The sequence below is a fragment of the Morus notabilis genome, unplaced genomic scaffold, assembly GCF_000414095.1.
Source record: "Morus notabilis unplaced genomic scaffold, ASM41409v2 Scaffold63, whole genome shotgun sequence".
NCBI classification, from domain to species: Eukaryota; Viridiplantae; Streptophyta; class Magnoliopsida; order Rosales; family Moraceae; genus Morus; species Morus notabilis.
This window is the reverse complement of record NW_010365950.1, coordinates 315,246-330,647: the sequence shown is the minus strand read 5'-3', so window position 1 is coordinate 330,647 and position 15,402 is coordinate 315,246. Positions and strand designations below refer to the sequence as shown.

The following is a 15,402-nucleotide window of genomic DNA, read 5'->3' as shown; positions in this document are numbered from 1 at the left end:
CGGAAGAGCATAATTTTAAAAAGTTAGACAGAGATATGTATGAGAAGAAATTATTTAAATAGAAAATTAAAGATTAAAGTATAATAGGGAAAAAAAGATAAAAATGTAAAAGGGAGGATAAAAAAAAAGAAAGAAAGGAAAAGGGACGAAAGTTAGAAAGAAAAAGAAAGAAGGTACGTTTAAAAAAAAAAAAAAAAAGTGAACGAAATGTTTCGTTAACAACATTTAAAAACCCATTCTCTCTTTATATGTGGGTAGATAACAAACTAGATTTCCAATGTATATATAGAACTTGATGTGCATTCTAAAGTTTTCAGGTAAATCTCAATTAAATTGGCACATCCATTACCAAACTTATCCTATACTAATTAACCCTATTTAATTTATTAAAATAAAATGAAAAAGATACCAAAGCTCAAGAAAAACAAAATAAAATTACATCAACCCAAAAGAAGTCATCTGATGTATTTAAGCCACGTTCACTTCGCGGATTCGAGTTTTCAATTTGAGTTAAGATGTGATATTTTCTGAGAGCTTTTCACTGTAACAGAAAAGTTAGATGTAACATTTTATGAGAGTTTTTTACTGTAAAAATCTAAAACTAAAAACTCGAATCGGTGAAATGAACGAAACCTTAGTTTGCATCTTGTCTTAGATTTATCAAGTGTTTTATACAAGCTGATTTATCATCTTTTCAATAAGGCAAGTTTTCACTTAAAAAATGGCCTAATTTAAAATTTTTGCACCTCGTATGGTCTTGAATTGATAAGAAATTTTAAATTAAAAGGTGTATGTTAGAACCACCATATGTTTTACAGTAACATAGGCAATCTAAATTTGTGTCTGAAAACTATTTGGCTTCTACGTCTTTTTTTCCCCTCCTTGAATTGTGGGTTATTTTCCCCTTTATTAATTTTTCCAGAGCTATCGAGTGCATATTTGAACAAATTATTAAGGTCTCGTTTATTTTATCGATTTGAATTTTAAATTTTAGGTTTTTATAGTTAAAAGCTCTTAAAAAATATCACATTTAATTTTTTCTGTTACAGTTAAAAGCTCTCAAAGAATGTCACATCTCAACTCGAATTTGTAAAGTGAACAAGACTTAAGACTTTTAATTGTGAAAGCCGCAATTACCAAAGATTTCAGACTTATATATAATTAAACATGTATCCTCTCATTCTAAAAAAAAAAGAAAAAAGAAAAAGAAAGGATTCTTTTTAGGAGAAAAAACAACGTATTTGTTAGATTATAAATCAAATTCTTTTTGAACTCCATTTTAGTCTCTGCCTTGTTTTCTTTTGGATTTTGAAACATTCCTTGCCTTAATTAATTTGATCCTAACTCACTTTTGGACAGTAATACTAATTTTAAGAGTTGAAGATCTAAGAAAATAAAACTCTCCTCATCTGAGAGATTAAGAAAATATTTAAGAATCTATATGATTTGTTTACATACATACATACACGTATGTATTGTATTGAGAAAAGTACACAGTTTACCTTAAAAAAAAGAAAAATATATAGTTTGTCATCGTTTTGTACAAATTTATTATTTATGGCATTTTAAATAATTAAATGTCAGTATGTCTTTCTGTTTTTTTTTAATTAATTGAATAACAGTTGTTTATTTTTTAATAGAGTGACATAAATAAAATTTTTTATCATCTTAAATGATATTTTTTTATTTTTTTTTACAGATTGTATTCTTCTTACTTTATTTTTTTATTTTTTTTATTTTTTACTATTTGAATCTTCGTCCACCTTTTTCGTGAATCCAAACTTCAGCTGATATTCTTCTTCTTCTTCCTTTCTTTTTTATTGTTTTTGAAGGGGCAGCTAATATTCTTCAGCCTCCCTAAAGAAAATAGGTTAAAAATAAGAGACTTTCTTTGTTAGTCTCTGCAAAAATTGCCTACTTATAGTCTTTTATCTTGCAGCGGTTAAATTTATATTATAATTTATCTATTCTGTATATTTTTTTTAACATGATGTGATTTTAATCAGATTCAATAGTTAAAAAACTGAGATTACCGGAGAAACCCCCTTTTAAAGAAATGTTATGATCAGAACTAATTTGGAATGTTCCATTAATGGACAATCGAAAAACAAAAAAGGATTTCTCTGGTGTTCCTTCTTTTTTAAGAACACTAGTGTTTCCTGATTATTAGCTGTCATATCTATATTAAATCTGGTCAAAAGTAAAATCAAATTGAAAAGGTAATACAAATTTGACGGCTGATAAGCAGGGAACACCGATGTTCTTAAAAAAGAAAAAACACCAGAAAAACTCTAGTTTGGTATGAGGATTCGTGTCATGGTTTGAATCATGATTTGTGGCTCGTTATAATATTTTTTCTCAAAAAAATACACGTAAACTAAAAATGGTTCTGAATCATAATTCTAAATCCATAAACTAAATATCTACTAAAACAAGAACCTTCGAAATATTTTTTTTAAAAAAAGAAAGTCGAAAATCTTTCAGTGAAAAACTAATACACATCATATCATTAATTAAAAATTATGGCCAATACAAACAATTCTATTACCTTAATTGTTTATACATTTTTCCCTTTCCTTTAAAGTTTAGGAGAAAACTGTGACACGTTTCAATTTCTTTAGCTATGTTGCTCAATTTTAATCATTAGATTATGAAAAAGATCTTGACCGTGAAAAGAAAGTAGTTAAAAAAAGTGAGATTATTTCTAGTCGATAATTTTTTTTTAGTATTATTATAAGACATCGGTGATATTAAACACCATCTACTAATAGAAGGTGGGTTTCACAGCGTGAAATATATTGGTGGAGGCTACCTTTTATTAATGTAGTGCTTAGCATCGGTGATACCCCTAAGCATTTTTAACTTTCTTTTGTGAGTCAAAATTATTTTCTCTGACTGATCACTTTCTTTCAACGGCTGAAATCGTTTCTTTTTTTTTTTTTTGTACGATAATTACCTAAAGTTCGAGTCAAATCCTATTGAAGTCTTTATAAAAAAAAAAGAGTTTATCTAGTGTTTTCTTCTTTTTAGAAACACCGGTATTTCTTACTTTTTCAACTGTTAAATCTGATCAAAATCACATCATATTAAAAAGTGTGCAGAATAAATAAATTTTTATAAAAGTAAAGAATACTAGTGTTCCAAATAAAAGAACAAGAAAGTCCAAAACAAAAAGATCTACAATATCTCTAGGAGAAAATATTTGTGCCAAAAAGAGATCATAAAAGTGTAAATGCTTTTCAACTGAGACGATGAAAAAAATAAGATTTTTTTCTGGTGTTTATTTTTTTTAGGAGCATTAATGTTTTTAATTTATTAATCGTTAAATTTGTATTATTTTTTTAATTTAATTTAAATTTTGAACATATTTAATACAAATCTAAACACTAATAAGTAGAAAATACAGGTGTTCTAAAAAAACACCAAAAAAAATTTTAAAAAGAAAAAAAAAAACCAATAACTATTTTGACTTCCAAAAAAAGTCTGTTCTCCTTTCGTTTCCTTTTTAACATTTCTGTTTTTTGTTTTTTTGGGAAAAAAAAAAACTCCTATCATCACCATGACAATAGGTTGACATCATTAATCATCGTGGGTCCAAGAAAGGAAAAGTGGGTCCTACCCCATATTTTCCTCACGCCTCCATCCAACTTCCCCATGTCAGACCCAACCAACTAACCTCAAAGCCTTCCTTTCCTGCTTCTTCAAATCCTTCTATTTCTTTCCATATTCTTCAATGTCGTCGTGCGTGTGTCTATATATATGGAAGAAGCTCGTTCAAATACCCGCATCCAAAAAGGTGAATATAGAAGGTTTTTATGAGAGCCATAACACAAAAGTTGTTATTTTATAACACAAAATTACCAAAAGTTCCTTTCTTGATCAGAAATACCATGTCTGAACCAGACCAAAGCCCTGCCTTTAACAGACCCAGATTGGTGGCCAAGAAGGTCCTGGCCAAGCTTCAACATGAAGGTGATGGTGCTGTCGTTAGAAGAGGCATTGGAAGGTAAATTTTATATGGGCTTTTCTTTTCTTTTTGTTTTTTTTTTTTTTGAACCTTTTTTTTTTTCTTTTAGAGATATGGCCTAATGGTGAATAGTTCCAATCCCCCCACCCGGGTTCGAAAAAGAAAATTTGGGTTCATGGGTTCTTCTCAATTTTACTTCTTCCAATCTGGTTTATTGATTGTTGTTTTGGGTCAAAACTTTTTCAGGAGTGATTTGAAGAACTTGGATCCTTTTCTCATGCTGGATGATTTTTCAGGTATAGCAAAAATGAAAATTTGTGCTTCTTTTCATGTTTCAAATGTCCATTAGGGGAATATAATATGCGTTGTTACTTTGGCTAACGACATTTTCAATCTTGCAGTAAGTCCACCAGCTGGATTTCCTGACCATCCACACAGAGGTTCTTTATTCATCTCCTCCATTTTCATTGCTATTTTTGTACTTTTTTTGTCTCCATAATCAGTTTTTGTAGTGGGATTTTTTCTTTTAAATAAAAAAAAAAACATTTGATTTGGGTTATGTTCTGATGTGCCACTTGTCTATTAGGTTTTGAGACTGTTACATACATGTTACAGGTAAGACTTGTTTTGTGTCTTTTTTTTTTTTTTTTTTTTGTCCCCAGAAACTTCATGTGTTTAAGACAGTGGGAAAAGAAAGTTCAATTGTGAAGTAATATATATATATATTTTTTAATGGGGATTTTAGGGAGCTATTACTCACCAAGACTTTGCTGGACATAAAGGTACAATCAGAACAGGGGATGTACAGGTAAAGAGCAAATTGTAGTTTCTTTTTTCTAGCACATAAAAATAAAAAAATAAAAAAAAAGGCCCTTCTATTTATCTCTTGAATGAGTTTTGTCAAGATCAACAAATGACTTGAGCTTCTTATTAATATTAATTCATCTTGTTTTATTTGATTTTGTTTTTGCAGTGGATGACAGCAGGCAGAGGGATAATCCACTCCGAAATGCCTGCGGGAGAAGGACCCCAAACGGGTTTGCAGCTTTGGATCAATCTTTCCTCTAAAGACAAAATGTAAGAAACATTTTCAAAATGTCTTCCTTCTCTAGTAAGCATAGTTCTAAACCTCCAGATTTTCATCAAGTTTCGTTAAGCTGTCGATATGATTATGCTGCGATTAACAGTTCAGAATTGTGTCTTATCAATAGTTTTTCCTTACTTTTAGTTAGACAATTGGGCTAAAATTTTCCTCACTCATAAACCTTGATCCAAGAAGTTGACACCTTCATGTAAATTTGATCCAAACATGATTTAAGGAAATTTTACCAAATTTCTATATTTGATACAAATATACCTTCTTTTTTTTTTTTCCCTGCTCTTTTGTGTTAAGGATTGAGCCAAGATATCAAGAACTCTCAAGTGATGAGATACCAAGTACCGAGAGAGATGGAGTAGAAGTGAGAGTCATAGCAGGAGAATCAATGGGAATAAGGTCTCCAGTCTACACAAGAACTCCCACAATGTACCTGGATTTCGCTCTAAAACCGCGAGCCCAAATTCACCAAAGCATCCCAGAATCATGGAACTCATTTGTGTATGTGATTGAAGGAGAGGGAGTTTTTGGGTCCCTAAATTCATCCCCAGTTTCAGCCCACCATGTCCTGGTCTTGGGTCCTGGGGATGGCTTAAGTGTGTGGAACAAGTCGTCAAAGCCACTGAGGTTTGTGCTGGTTGGTGGGCTGCCACTGAATGAGCCAGTGGTTCAGCACGGTCCATTTGTGATGAACACACAAGCTGAGATTGATCAGACCATTCAGGACTATTATTACTCCCAGAATGGGTTTGAAATGGCCAAGTATTGGAGATCTCAATGAGTGAGTCAGTGCCAAAAAAAAAAACAAGAAAAAAAAGTTCTAGATTTCTAATACTTGGAGAGATTTTAGAAGAAAAAAATAAAAGGATCCATCTTTTGTCAATGTCACTGTCTTCTTTCTTCCACAAGAGCAATTGAGTAGGAAAGTGAAAGGGAATTTGATGTAATTGGAGCTAGAGCTTCTAGAAGGTTTAGAAATTGCAAAATGGAAGAAAGATGGCTTATCACTAAACTCATTGATGGGTCAGCTTATTATTGTTTTAGGTAATCTCCTTTTTTTTTTTTTTCCTCTCTTTTTGTTAAATTATTGTTTCTAATGTGGTAGCTGATGATAAGAATTTGATTTCATTGTCTCTTGGAGGGGTTTGATTTTTGGTTCTTTTTCCTCTTTTATATTGGGGTTAAATGGTGATGAGATTGGCCCTTTTTTTCTTTCGTGTTGGGTTGGATTTCACAATCATATCTAACACCCACAAGTGACCCTCCACCTAGAAGGTAATTGCTAGAACCATTTCAGGAGAGAGAGAGAGAGAGAGAGAGAGAGAGAGAGAGAGAGAGAGAGAGAGAGGATTGATTTGCTTACGAATGAGGATCGTTTGAGCTTCTAATTTCTATCCATCATTGGTATATTCACGTGGTCACATCATGGAGAAGCAAGAGTAATTTAGGCTACAAAATATGAATTGCCATTTCATTTCTTCTTCATGTGGCTTTGTGGTCCTCTTATTCAACACTTAAAATAAAGGGTAAGAGAGACAACTAGATGAAGGCGCATTTCTTATAAAGTTTCTTCTTAGTTGAGAATGAGCATTAGTATGGAGGAGATTTGATCCACAAGTGTTCACTCAAATTAGTTGACTTGCGTTTTAAAAATAATCAATAAACATTCCACTTTGTTTATTTCTTGTCTAACACTAAACTAGTGCTCTCATTGCTTTTTCTTATAAAACCGCGTTTTGAATGAGTGTACATTTTGATCCCGTTCATTTCACCAATTTAAATTTAGAATTCAGGTTTTGTTACAGTAAAATGTTCTCAAAAATAGTCACATCTAACTTTTTTGATACAGTAAAAAGCTCTCACATACAGTCGCATTTCAACCCGAATCAGCGAACTAAATAAGCTTTTCAATTTAACATAAAAGTTTAGGTACTTGGTGCATCTCTCTGAAAGTTTTATGATTAACAAGTTAATCTCAAAATATTCTCATTTTGAAAAAAAATACTTCTTAAATTTAATGAAAATGTTGCGAAGTACTTGAAATCAGTGATATTTTTGAAATTTGAAAAGAGACTCCCTCGTACACATAACATGAGTGTTAAAAGAATAAATTGAAATTGCAATGAAAATCAGAGCATGTCACCCTATGAGCATGAAGGTGTTTCTTTCCCAATTTTGAACCGCATTCATCAATTTTGATAATTTCTACAATAATTTATTAAGAGTATTGTTAGGGATACCAATTCAAATATTAACTTTTATGCATTAACTTACGTGGCAATGAGTTGTCATTTTTTTAATGATAAATGTAATATATTATCATTAACTGATGTAGCAATATTTTAAACACATACTAATGTAAAAATAACAACTCACATGTCACATCAATTGGTACACATATAAAATTTTAGTTGGTGTCCCAAGTCAGAAATAATTTACCATCATTAAAAATTTCGTTGATTCGAGTTTAGAATTCGAGTTTTGCTATAGTAAAAAGCTCTTACAAACAATCACATCTAACTTTTTTACTACAATAAAAGGCTCTCATATAAAATCACATCTCAATTCGAATTAAAAACTCAAATCAGCGAACTAAACGGGCCCTTAGAGCACAACTAATCAATTCAGTTAAAGTTCCAAGCAAAGTCGATAAAAGAAATCTGAAAAGCATTGAGTTATACCCAATGTGTTCACTCAAATCAATTAATCATAATTTGACTTTGTTTCTATCATTTGTAGTCAAATAGTAGTTTGAACCTAAAACGAATTGTCTCTTTGCGTGTAATATCAATCTCTATTTATTTTTATTTTTGCTAAATTAGTCACATTCATCAATTTTAACGCTATTATACAATATCTTATTAAGTTCGAGAATAATTTGTTACAATTAAGTTTAGAGAGCAACTTATCAATTGAATTAAATTTCAAAATAAAATTGATAAAAGGAATATGAAAGGTATCAAGTTACACAAACGTGTTCACTCAAACTGGTTAAATCATAATTTGACTTTGTCTATATTTGTCGTCAAATAGTAGTTTGAAACCAAGTTTAGCCTAAGAATCTTATGATGAATGAGAACGTGTGTAATGTCAATCTCTATAACACTTATGACCCCGTTCATTTCACCGATTTAAATTTAGAATTCGAGTTTTGTTACAATAAAAAGTTCTCAGAAACAGTCATATCTAATTTTTTTATTACAATAAAAAAATTCACACATAAAATTACGTTTCAACTCAAATTAAAAATATTATATTTGGGGTGTCAAATAGTGTTTTGAGAGTAGGGGTGTGTGGTTTCACCGGCCTTCCCCGAACCTTTATTCACTTTTGTTAAGTTTTAAACTCCACCCAAGTCTCAAGTTAGGCAGAAAAGACTTGGCGGATACGAAGAACCCTTCTCAAATTACCAAAGAATCCTTAAAAGGAATTCCTTATCATTTTTTTAGTCTTTTTTACTATAGGGCCTCACTACCGATCAGATTAGTTTCTGATTATTAAATTTAAAAAAAAAACACATTAATTTAAAAAAGAAAACAAAACAAATAATTTTTAATATATATCATGCGACTAAAAATAGAGTCTTTCAATAATTCATCTTTGCAGAATTGCAAGAGAAATTCTCTCTCTTTTTCTTTTTTTTCTTTTTTTGCTAATAATTCTTTACCATGTTTAAGGCTGAAAATCTGGGGCAAAATACGTCAACTTTAGTGGATTTTCATTATCACAGGCTGGCAGCATTGAATTCGAAGAAATTGGTTGAAAAACAAATTTACAAGAAACCAAAATGGGCATTTAATGACTGTATGCACAAAAGATCACACCAATCAAGCAAAAGGACTTGAGGAGAGGAGGAGAGAAAAAAAGAAAAGACTCTTGAAAGTTGAAAGAAAGTAATGTTTGATCAATGTCAGAAGTTCTCTACGATGAAAAAGTCAACATATGGATTTTGTTTGTCTTTTTTTGGGGTAAAACTGACATTTTCTTTGACTTAGTACTTTTGTCCATATTAAACAGTGAGTATTGTCATATTTTCCAAATATCTTTTATCATTTCAGTGTCAATGATCAAAACTTCTAAAAAACAATAACTCAAGAAATGATATGTCAAAACTAATAGTTAGGGGACTAATGTTTCATTGGAATAACTCTTACTATTATTAGGGTCACTTTTAAATTCGACTCTTAGAAAATAAGGATGTCTAACTTTTCCCCTTTAATTCAAAATGACACAACTTCTGACAAATTAATCATAAGTTGTAACTATAATACTTTTCACGTTGTGGCATCAACGTTTTAATGGTTTTAATCACGTGTGGTCATTAGATGACTAGTTCGTGATTAAAATATTAAAAATTTTCCCTTTACCAACTACTCACGTGAACCACTTGTGAATACAACCGTTAAAAAAAAAAAGATTTGAAATACCCAAGTTTCAAGGTATGATAAATTTATGTGAGATTTTTGTTTCATTCTCAGTTGTATGGGATGCAATGCAAAGTGACAACTCCTATTCTTTATAGACTAAGGTCTCGTTCATTTCACCGATTCGAGTTTTGCTACAGTAAAAAGCTCTAAAAAACAGTCACATCTAACTTTTTTGCTACAGTAAAAAGCTCTCACATAAAATCACATCTCAACTCGAATTACAAACTCGAATCAGCGAAGTGAACGGACCCTAAATTTAAAATTGTCACCGCCATCTTAACGGCGTCATCATCATGATCATCTAAAATCTTATTATTATTATTATTATTATTATTATTAGTATAATTATTGTTATTATTATCATCATTAGGTGGTTCTATTTACACCATTTTTTAATTTCCTCACACTTTTTTTTTAACCCCACATAAATTTAAAGGGATTAAATTTACTTCTTACACACCTCTCTTATTCCAAGATTACCCCTTATTATTTTCATAATATTATCAATTCTTGCTCACTTTATTTTTCTTTTTATACCAAAAATTTTATTTTAACTTATTACTTAATATTATTACTTTTTTATCCCTATTTTTTTCTTGAAGTTTTGAGTACGAAGTTTTTTACATACGTAGAGAAATTTACTATATTTCTCTACTATATTTATTTAGAAAAATAAAGGACATAAACATGAGCATAACAGCAACATAATTATATCAATTTAGGTGTTGGTCATAAAGACAAAAATGGAGGAAAAAAAAATAACGAACTCAGAGAAGAGCATAAGCGGAGAGAGAGACATAAAAGAAAAATCCGTTGTTATATGAAATGATTAACTCTTAAGAAAACAAAATAATTGGTAAAAGAAAACATAAGCATAATACGAAAAAAGAGATAAAAGAAAATTTTGTTATACGACAAATAACAAAGACAAATTAACATATACATCTCATGGAAGCAATCATAATTTGGGATATAATGTGCCATCAAAAAAGTTGAAATGTAGTTTATAGGGGTTTTTACTTAGATAATTAGGTATATTATAATTGTTTTTTTTTTTTGTCATTTCATGTTAGGATATTTTTGTCATAAAATTTTTTAATATAAAGGTGTAGGTGTGAAGAGTAAAAAGGTGTACGTTTGTATATAGAATCACCCTTATCATTATTATTATGATTATATTATTAATAAAAAGAGTCTCACTTAACTAAATTAAACATCACAATTGTAAATCTTGTAAAAATAACCATTATTGTAAACAAAAAAAAAATCATTATGATAAATAAAACAATTAAGTTATCACTATTTTCTGATTCACGTGCATATAATTTCACAAGAGTCAAACTCCGATGGAGCAAAATAGCATGCTCTACTGTAAAGATTCCCTTCTCTTTTTTAATTTTTTAAATGTTTTGTTTTGTTTTTTACTTTTTTATTTGTATTTTTTATCTTTTTTTTTTTTTTTACCTGTGTTCTCTTAAAATATATTTTTTTCACACTTTACTCCTATGAAAGTGATTTCTTTGCATGTATTTTGATTTTTTTAATAGTTAAAATAATTTTTTTGAAATATGTCTATACTTAATTATTTTATGTAATTCCTATCATATTAATGTGTTTCTAAGTTACCACGTGGTAGCCCTGCCCTAACCTTTTTTTTCTTTTTTCACTTTTTTTTTCATCTCTCATTTTTTATTATATTTTAAATGTTTTGCTTTGTTCTTTTAATTTTTTTATTTTGTGAATTTGTCTTTACAGTTTAATTTTTTACGTATGTTTCTAAAAAGGATATTTTTTCTATCACTTTACTCCTATAAAAGTATTCCTTTGACAGTTGTTTCTATTTTTTTCAATGGTTTAAATAATTTTCTTTAAATGTGTTCGTACTTAATATTTTTCATGTATTCGTGTCATATCAAAAGTTATCTTTACACACATTTTTTCTTACAATGCTTCCACAAAGCAGAGCTTAGGCCACCATGTGGCAGCCCCTCTCCTATTATTTTTCCTTTTCTTTTCTATCTTTATTTTTAAAATTTTTTTAAATGTATTCTTCTTTTTTTTTATTATTTAATTTTTTGCATGTATTTTGCTTTTTTTAATATTGTTTTTTTTTTATTTTTTTTTATTTTACCGAGTGTTCTTTATAATTTAATTTTTTTAATAACTATCTATACATCTAATCCAACATCTGAGGTATACAACCTAAAGAGATCACGTGTTGGATTCCTCCTCCTCCTTCATCTTTTCTTCTCTCTCTTCTTTTTTATTTTCTATTTTTCTTCTTTTCTTTTATTTTTCTTTTTTTATTAATCCATTTCTTTTGTTTATTGTTTTTTTGTTTTGTTTTGTTTTTTCTTAATATTCTATGACAGTTCATATTTTCAACAACTTCCTTGAAATACTTTCTTTTTCTTACTTTATTTTAATCAAACAATTCCTTTAAAATATGACCCTACTTATTTTGGTTGTTTTTTTTTTTTTTTTTGTCAAAAACTTTTATATAATTTTACTTTTTTTTCTCCTCTTCAATTTTTTCTCTTTTTCTTTTTTTTTACCTTTTTTTTTTTAATTTTTTCCTCATCACTTCTGCTCTTTTTTTGTGTTTTTTTTTTTCAAATATTCTTTGACAGTACATTTTTTTACAATATATTTCTTTAAAATACTTTTTTTCCCTCATTTTCTTTTAATTAAAATAGTCCCTTTCAATTGTCTCACAACTTAATTTTTTTTAATCAAAAGCTCCTATACAACTTTAATTTTGTCGACTGTTTAAAGTACTCTTTTTTTCTTCCCTCAATTAACAAACATAGTATGTAGCTCAACTAGTTTTTCAATTTTAGTCAATTGCACTCCCTGAACTTATTGTTGTTTGGCAACTTAGACGCCCAAATTTTTCAATTTGAGTCAATTGCACTCCCTGAATTTATTGTGGTTTGGCAATTTAGACGCCCAAATTTAAAGTTTGACAAATAAAATCTTGAATTTGAGAATCTGTTTTCTGTTGTCCAATCACTAATGGCATCAATCAATGGACGGAAATTAATGGATTTCATGTGGATATAAAATTTAATTTTACTTAAATCTATTGTCGTTACTAAGTTTAGTAGTGAGTAAGGATTGTTCCCGCAGAAGATTGAGTTTAATTAAAAAGTTATTAATTTTGCAATCTAAATATAACTAAAAGGGGTTTAGAAAATTAAACTAAACTAAATAAAATAAAAGAAAACAAAATTAGAAATTAATTCAGAAATAAAAAATAATAAAACAAAGGTCAAAAGATCAATCTCTACCACTAGATAGTCGAATCATATGAATATACAATATTTTCTCCAATTTCCTATCAATACTAATAATCATAGATAGCAACAAACTCTGCTATCCTAATCTTTTTTTAATTCATCGTTAAGCAAAGCAAGCTCTTCATTTAAACCCTTTCCCTCAAACAACCTAGAACAACCTCTCTAGATTCAATGAAAGGAAGCATTACAATGAGAAACATATGTTGATCTAAGCAACAATCACACAAACTCGGATTATTCAACCTACGTTATGTTCCACGTACAATCATACAAAAACGTGACCATTATTAATGATCACAATTCACTACTAATGATTAGAAATTCGAGATAGTTATGGATCAAGATTCCTAACCCGGCAATAGAGTACTCTCAAGTCCTAAATGGTTGCGCACCTAAGTAAAACAAGAAAATATTCATGAACAATTAAACTGGAAGAACATAAAGAATCTTAATAGAAAACATGAAAATAATATCTAAACATCCATCACAAATCCATGTCTATGGTTTTGAAATCACCCTTAACCAAAATAAAATCTAACCTAACATAACTGAAAAGAAAAAAAAATAAAAACTAATAAAAAGAGAGAAGGAAAGAAGAAATTAGATTGGTCTTCAAGAATCTCCTCTTTTTCTTCTTCTTCCTCGTATGCATGATGGCTGAAAAATAATGATAAAAGCTCTCTAAATCAATTCAAGGTCCCTTATTTATAGGTTTCTAAATTGGGGTTAATTTAGGTCACATTCAGAGTCAAAAAGGGAAGAAACTTGGTGAATAAGTCACAAAACGCGTCAAAACCATATCAGCACTACGTGAAGTTAAACAGGGGCACGACCGCCCCTGCAGCCCTTTCAAATGGACTTGCCCAGGCTCGCCACTCTTCAAAGCGGGCTCGCAACCCTATTTGGTCAACTATGTGACTTTTTGTCTGTTTATTGCTATTTTAAGCTCCAAATCATTCTTTGACCTTCAAAACAACTTGAAAAGATAAAAATACTAAGGACCCGTTTGGTTCATACGTTTAAACTAGTAATTCTTGATTCTGACATTTAAAATTTAAATTTGTTGTGAAAGGAAAGCACTGTAGTAGAATCAAAACCATGGTTTAAACGCATGAAACAAGCGGACCCTAATTATAACACAAAATACTCCAGTGCTCGTCCTCGAACAAACCTAAAACGAAAAATAACTAAAAGAACAAAACAAGAACTCTAACCTTCCAACATTTTGTCAAAAAGAACAATAAGGGATCACAACTTTAAAATCAAACAAGCATTTAAATCGAGTCAATCAGTCATTCAAAAGCTAATATATCCTACAGTAATCATGCTCAGGTGTGTGTGTGAAATAGCTAATGTTACTGATGACGAAACAACACATGCTTTAAAAAAGAAGAACCCTCATAGTCCTCATAGAAACGACCACATAATCTCGGTTAAAAGGATCAAATGTCATGAGCTCCCCCTTTGGTATGAATCTCCACTACGCCGAAGGCACCACCTGAAATCAAAAGGTCTTCGATACGGTCCTATAAACTTAGTAAGGAATAATTCACAAAACCCCAAATGCACATTAAAAACATAGGGCAAATATCATTGTGCTAGACCTTTTCTTCAATTATAACCGACCTTCTAACATTCCCAATAATGATTTCCTTAACTTGAGAGAGGACTTATTCATACTTTTATATTTTTTTTTGATTTTTTTCTTTTCTTTTTTTTTTTTTGAACTTAAATTTTTTTTAATCTCTCCCGAGCCCGAGCTAGCTATTTAGAACTCTATCCCTTTCTTTCTCTCTTCCAATTCATACATTCCACCACACTTATCTTCTGTTCCCAATCTAAATCTTCAATTGAATTCCCTGCTCATAAATTATGTCTCTGAACTCCAATTCATCTTAGAAGAAGGGTAAAGGAGATAAATAAATTCGGATTAGGTAGGAAGATGTGGTTAGCCAAACGGAAAGGTCTACATGAAAGTTCAAATTGGCTTACTAGGGTGATGCTCTCTTGGAACATCATTTGAGGAACTTGTTGATTTGACCTTGGTGCTAGAATCCTAGTATGTTAATCACTTTCCAAGCGATGCTCGATCAGCCGTTCGCCTCAAATTACCTCCGAGAGAGTTCTAACATTCAACCCCTGCATATGGAAATCAAAGCTATAAAAATATTTTCTTCCTAACAAGTTCATCTCAGTATCAATTAACATGGCTATAGTGCACAAAATGTTTGAGTATAATCATCATAAAACCATATTAACCAAAGAATAACATCAAGACTCAACTCAATACTCATCATCAATCAAAAGCCATAACATTAAAGCTCAAGTCTCATCAAAGGAGTCGGAAGGCATCCTAAGACTCAAAGTGAAAACAAAACCTAAAGAAAACCTTTTTTTTTTTAAATATTTAATTTTTAACAAAAATAAAAGAAGAAAGACTCTAAAAACTAATCTAGCATCGGATAGCAGGCCTACTCATCAAAGGAGTCGGAAGGCATCCTAAGACTCAAAATGAAAACAAAACCTAAAGAAAACCTTTTTTTTAAAAAAAATATTTAATTTTTAACAAAAGTAAAAGAAGAAAGACTCTAAACCCTAACCCCCAGCCGCCCC

At 30.1% G+C, this 15,402-nt stretch overlaps 1 protein-coding gene across 1 annotated transcript; it reads left to right on the top strand.

Annotated features, from left to right (window-relative positions):
- Positions 1–3,737: 3,737 nt before the first annotated feature.
- Positions 3,738–6,108, top strand: LOC21404588 (pirin-like protein). The gene is made up of 7 exons (XM_010108921.2): positions 3,738–4,006; positions 4,214–4,263; positions 4,369–4,407; positions 4,554–4,582; positions 4,713–4,775; positions 4,941–5,044; positions 5,361–6,108. The coding sequence occupies exons 1-7, from the start codon at positions 3,816–3,818 to the stop codon at positions 5,842–5,844; spliced, it is 960 nt and encodes a 319-aa protein (XP_010107223.2). The 5' UTR covers positions 3,738–3,815; the 3' UTR covers positions 5,845–6,108.
- The last annotated feature ends 9,294 nt before the right edge of the window (positions 6,109–15,402 follow it).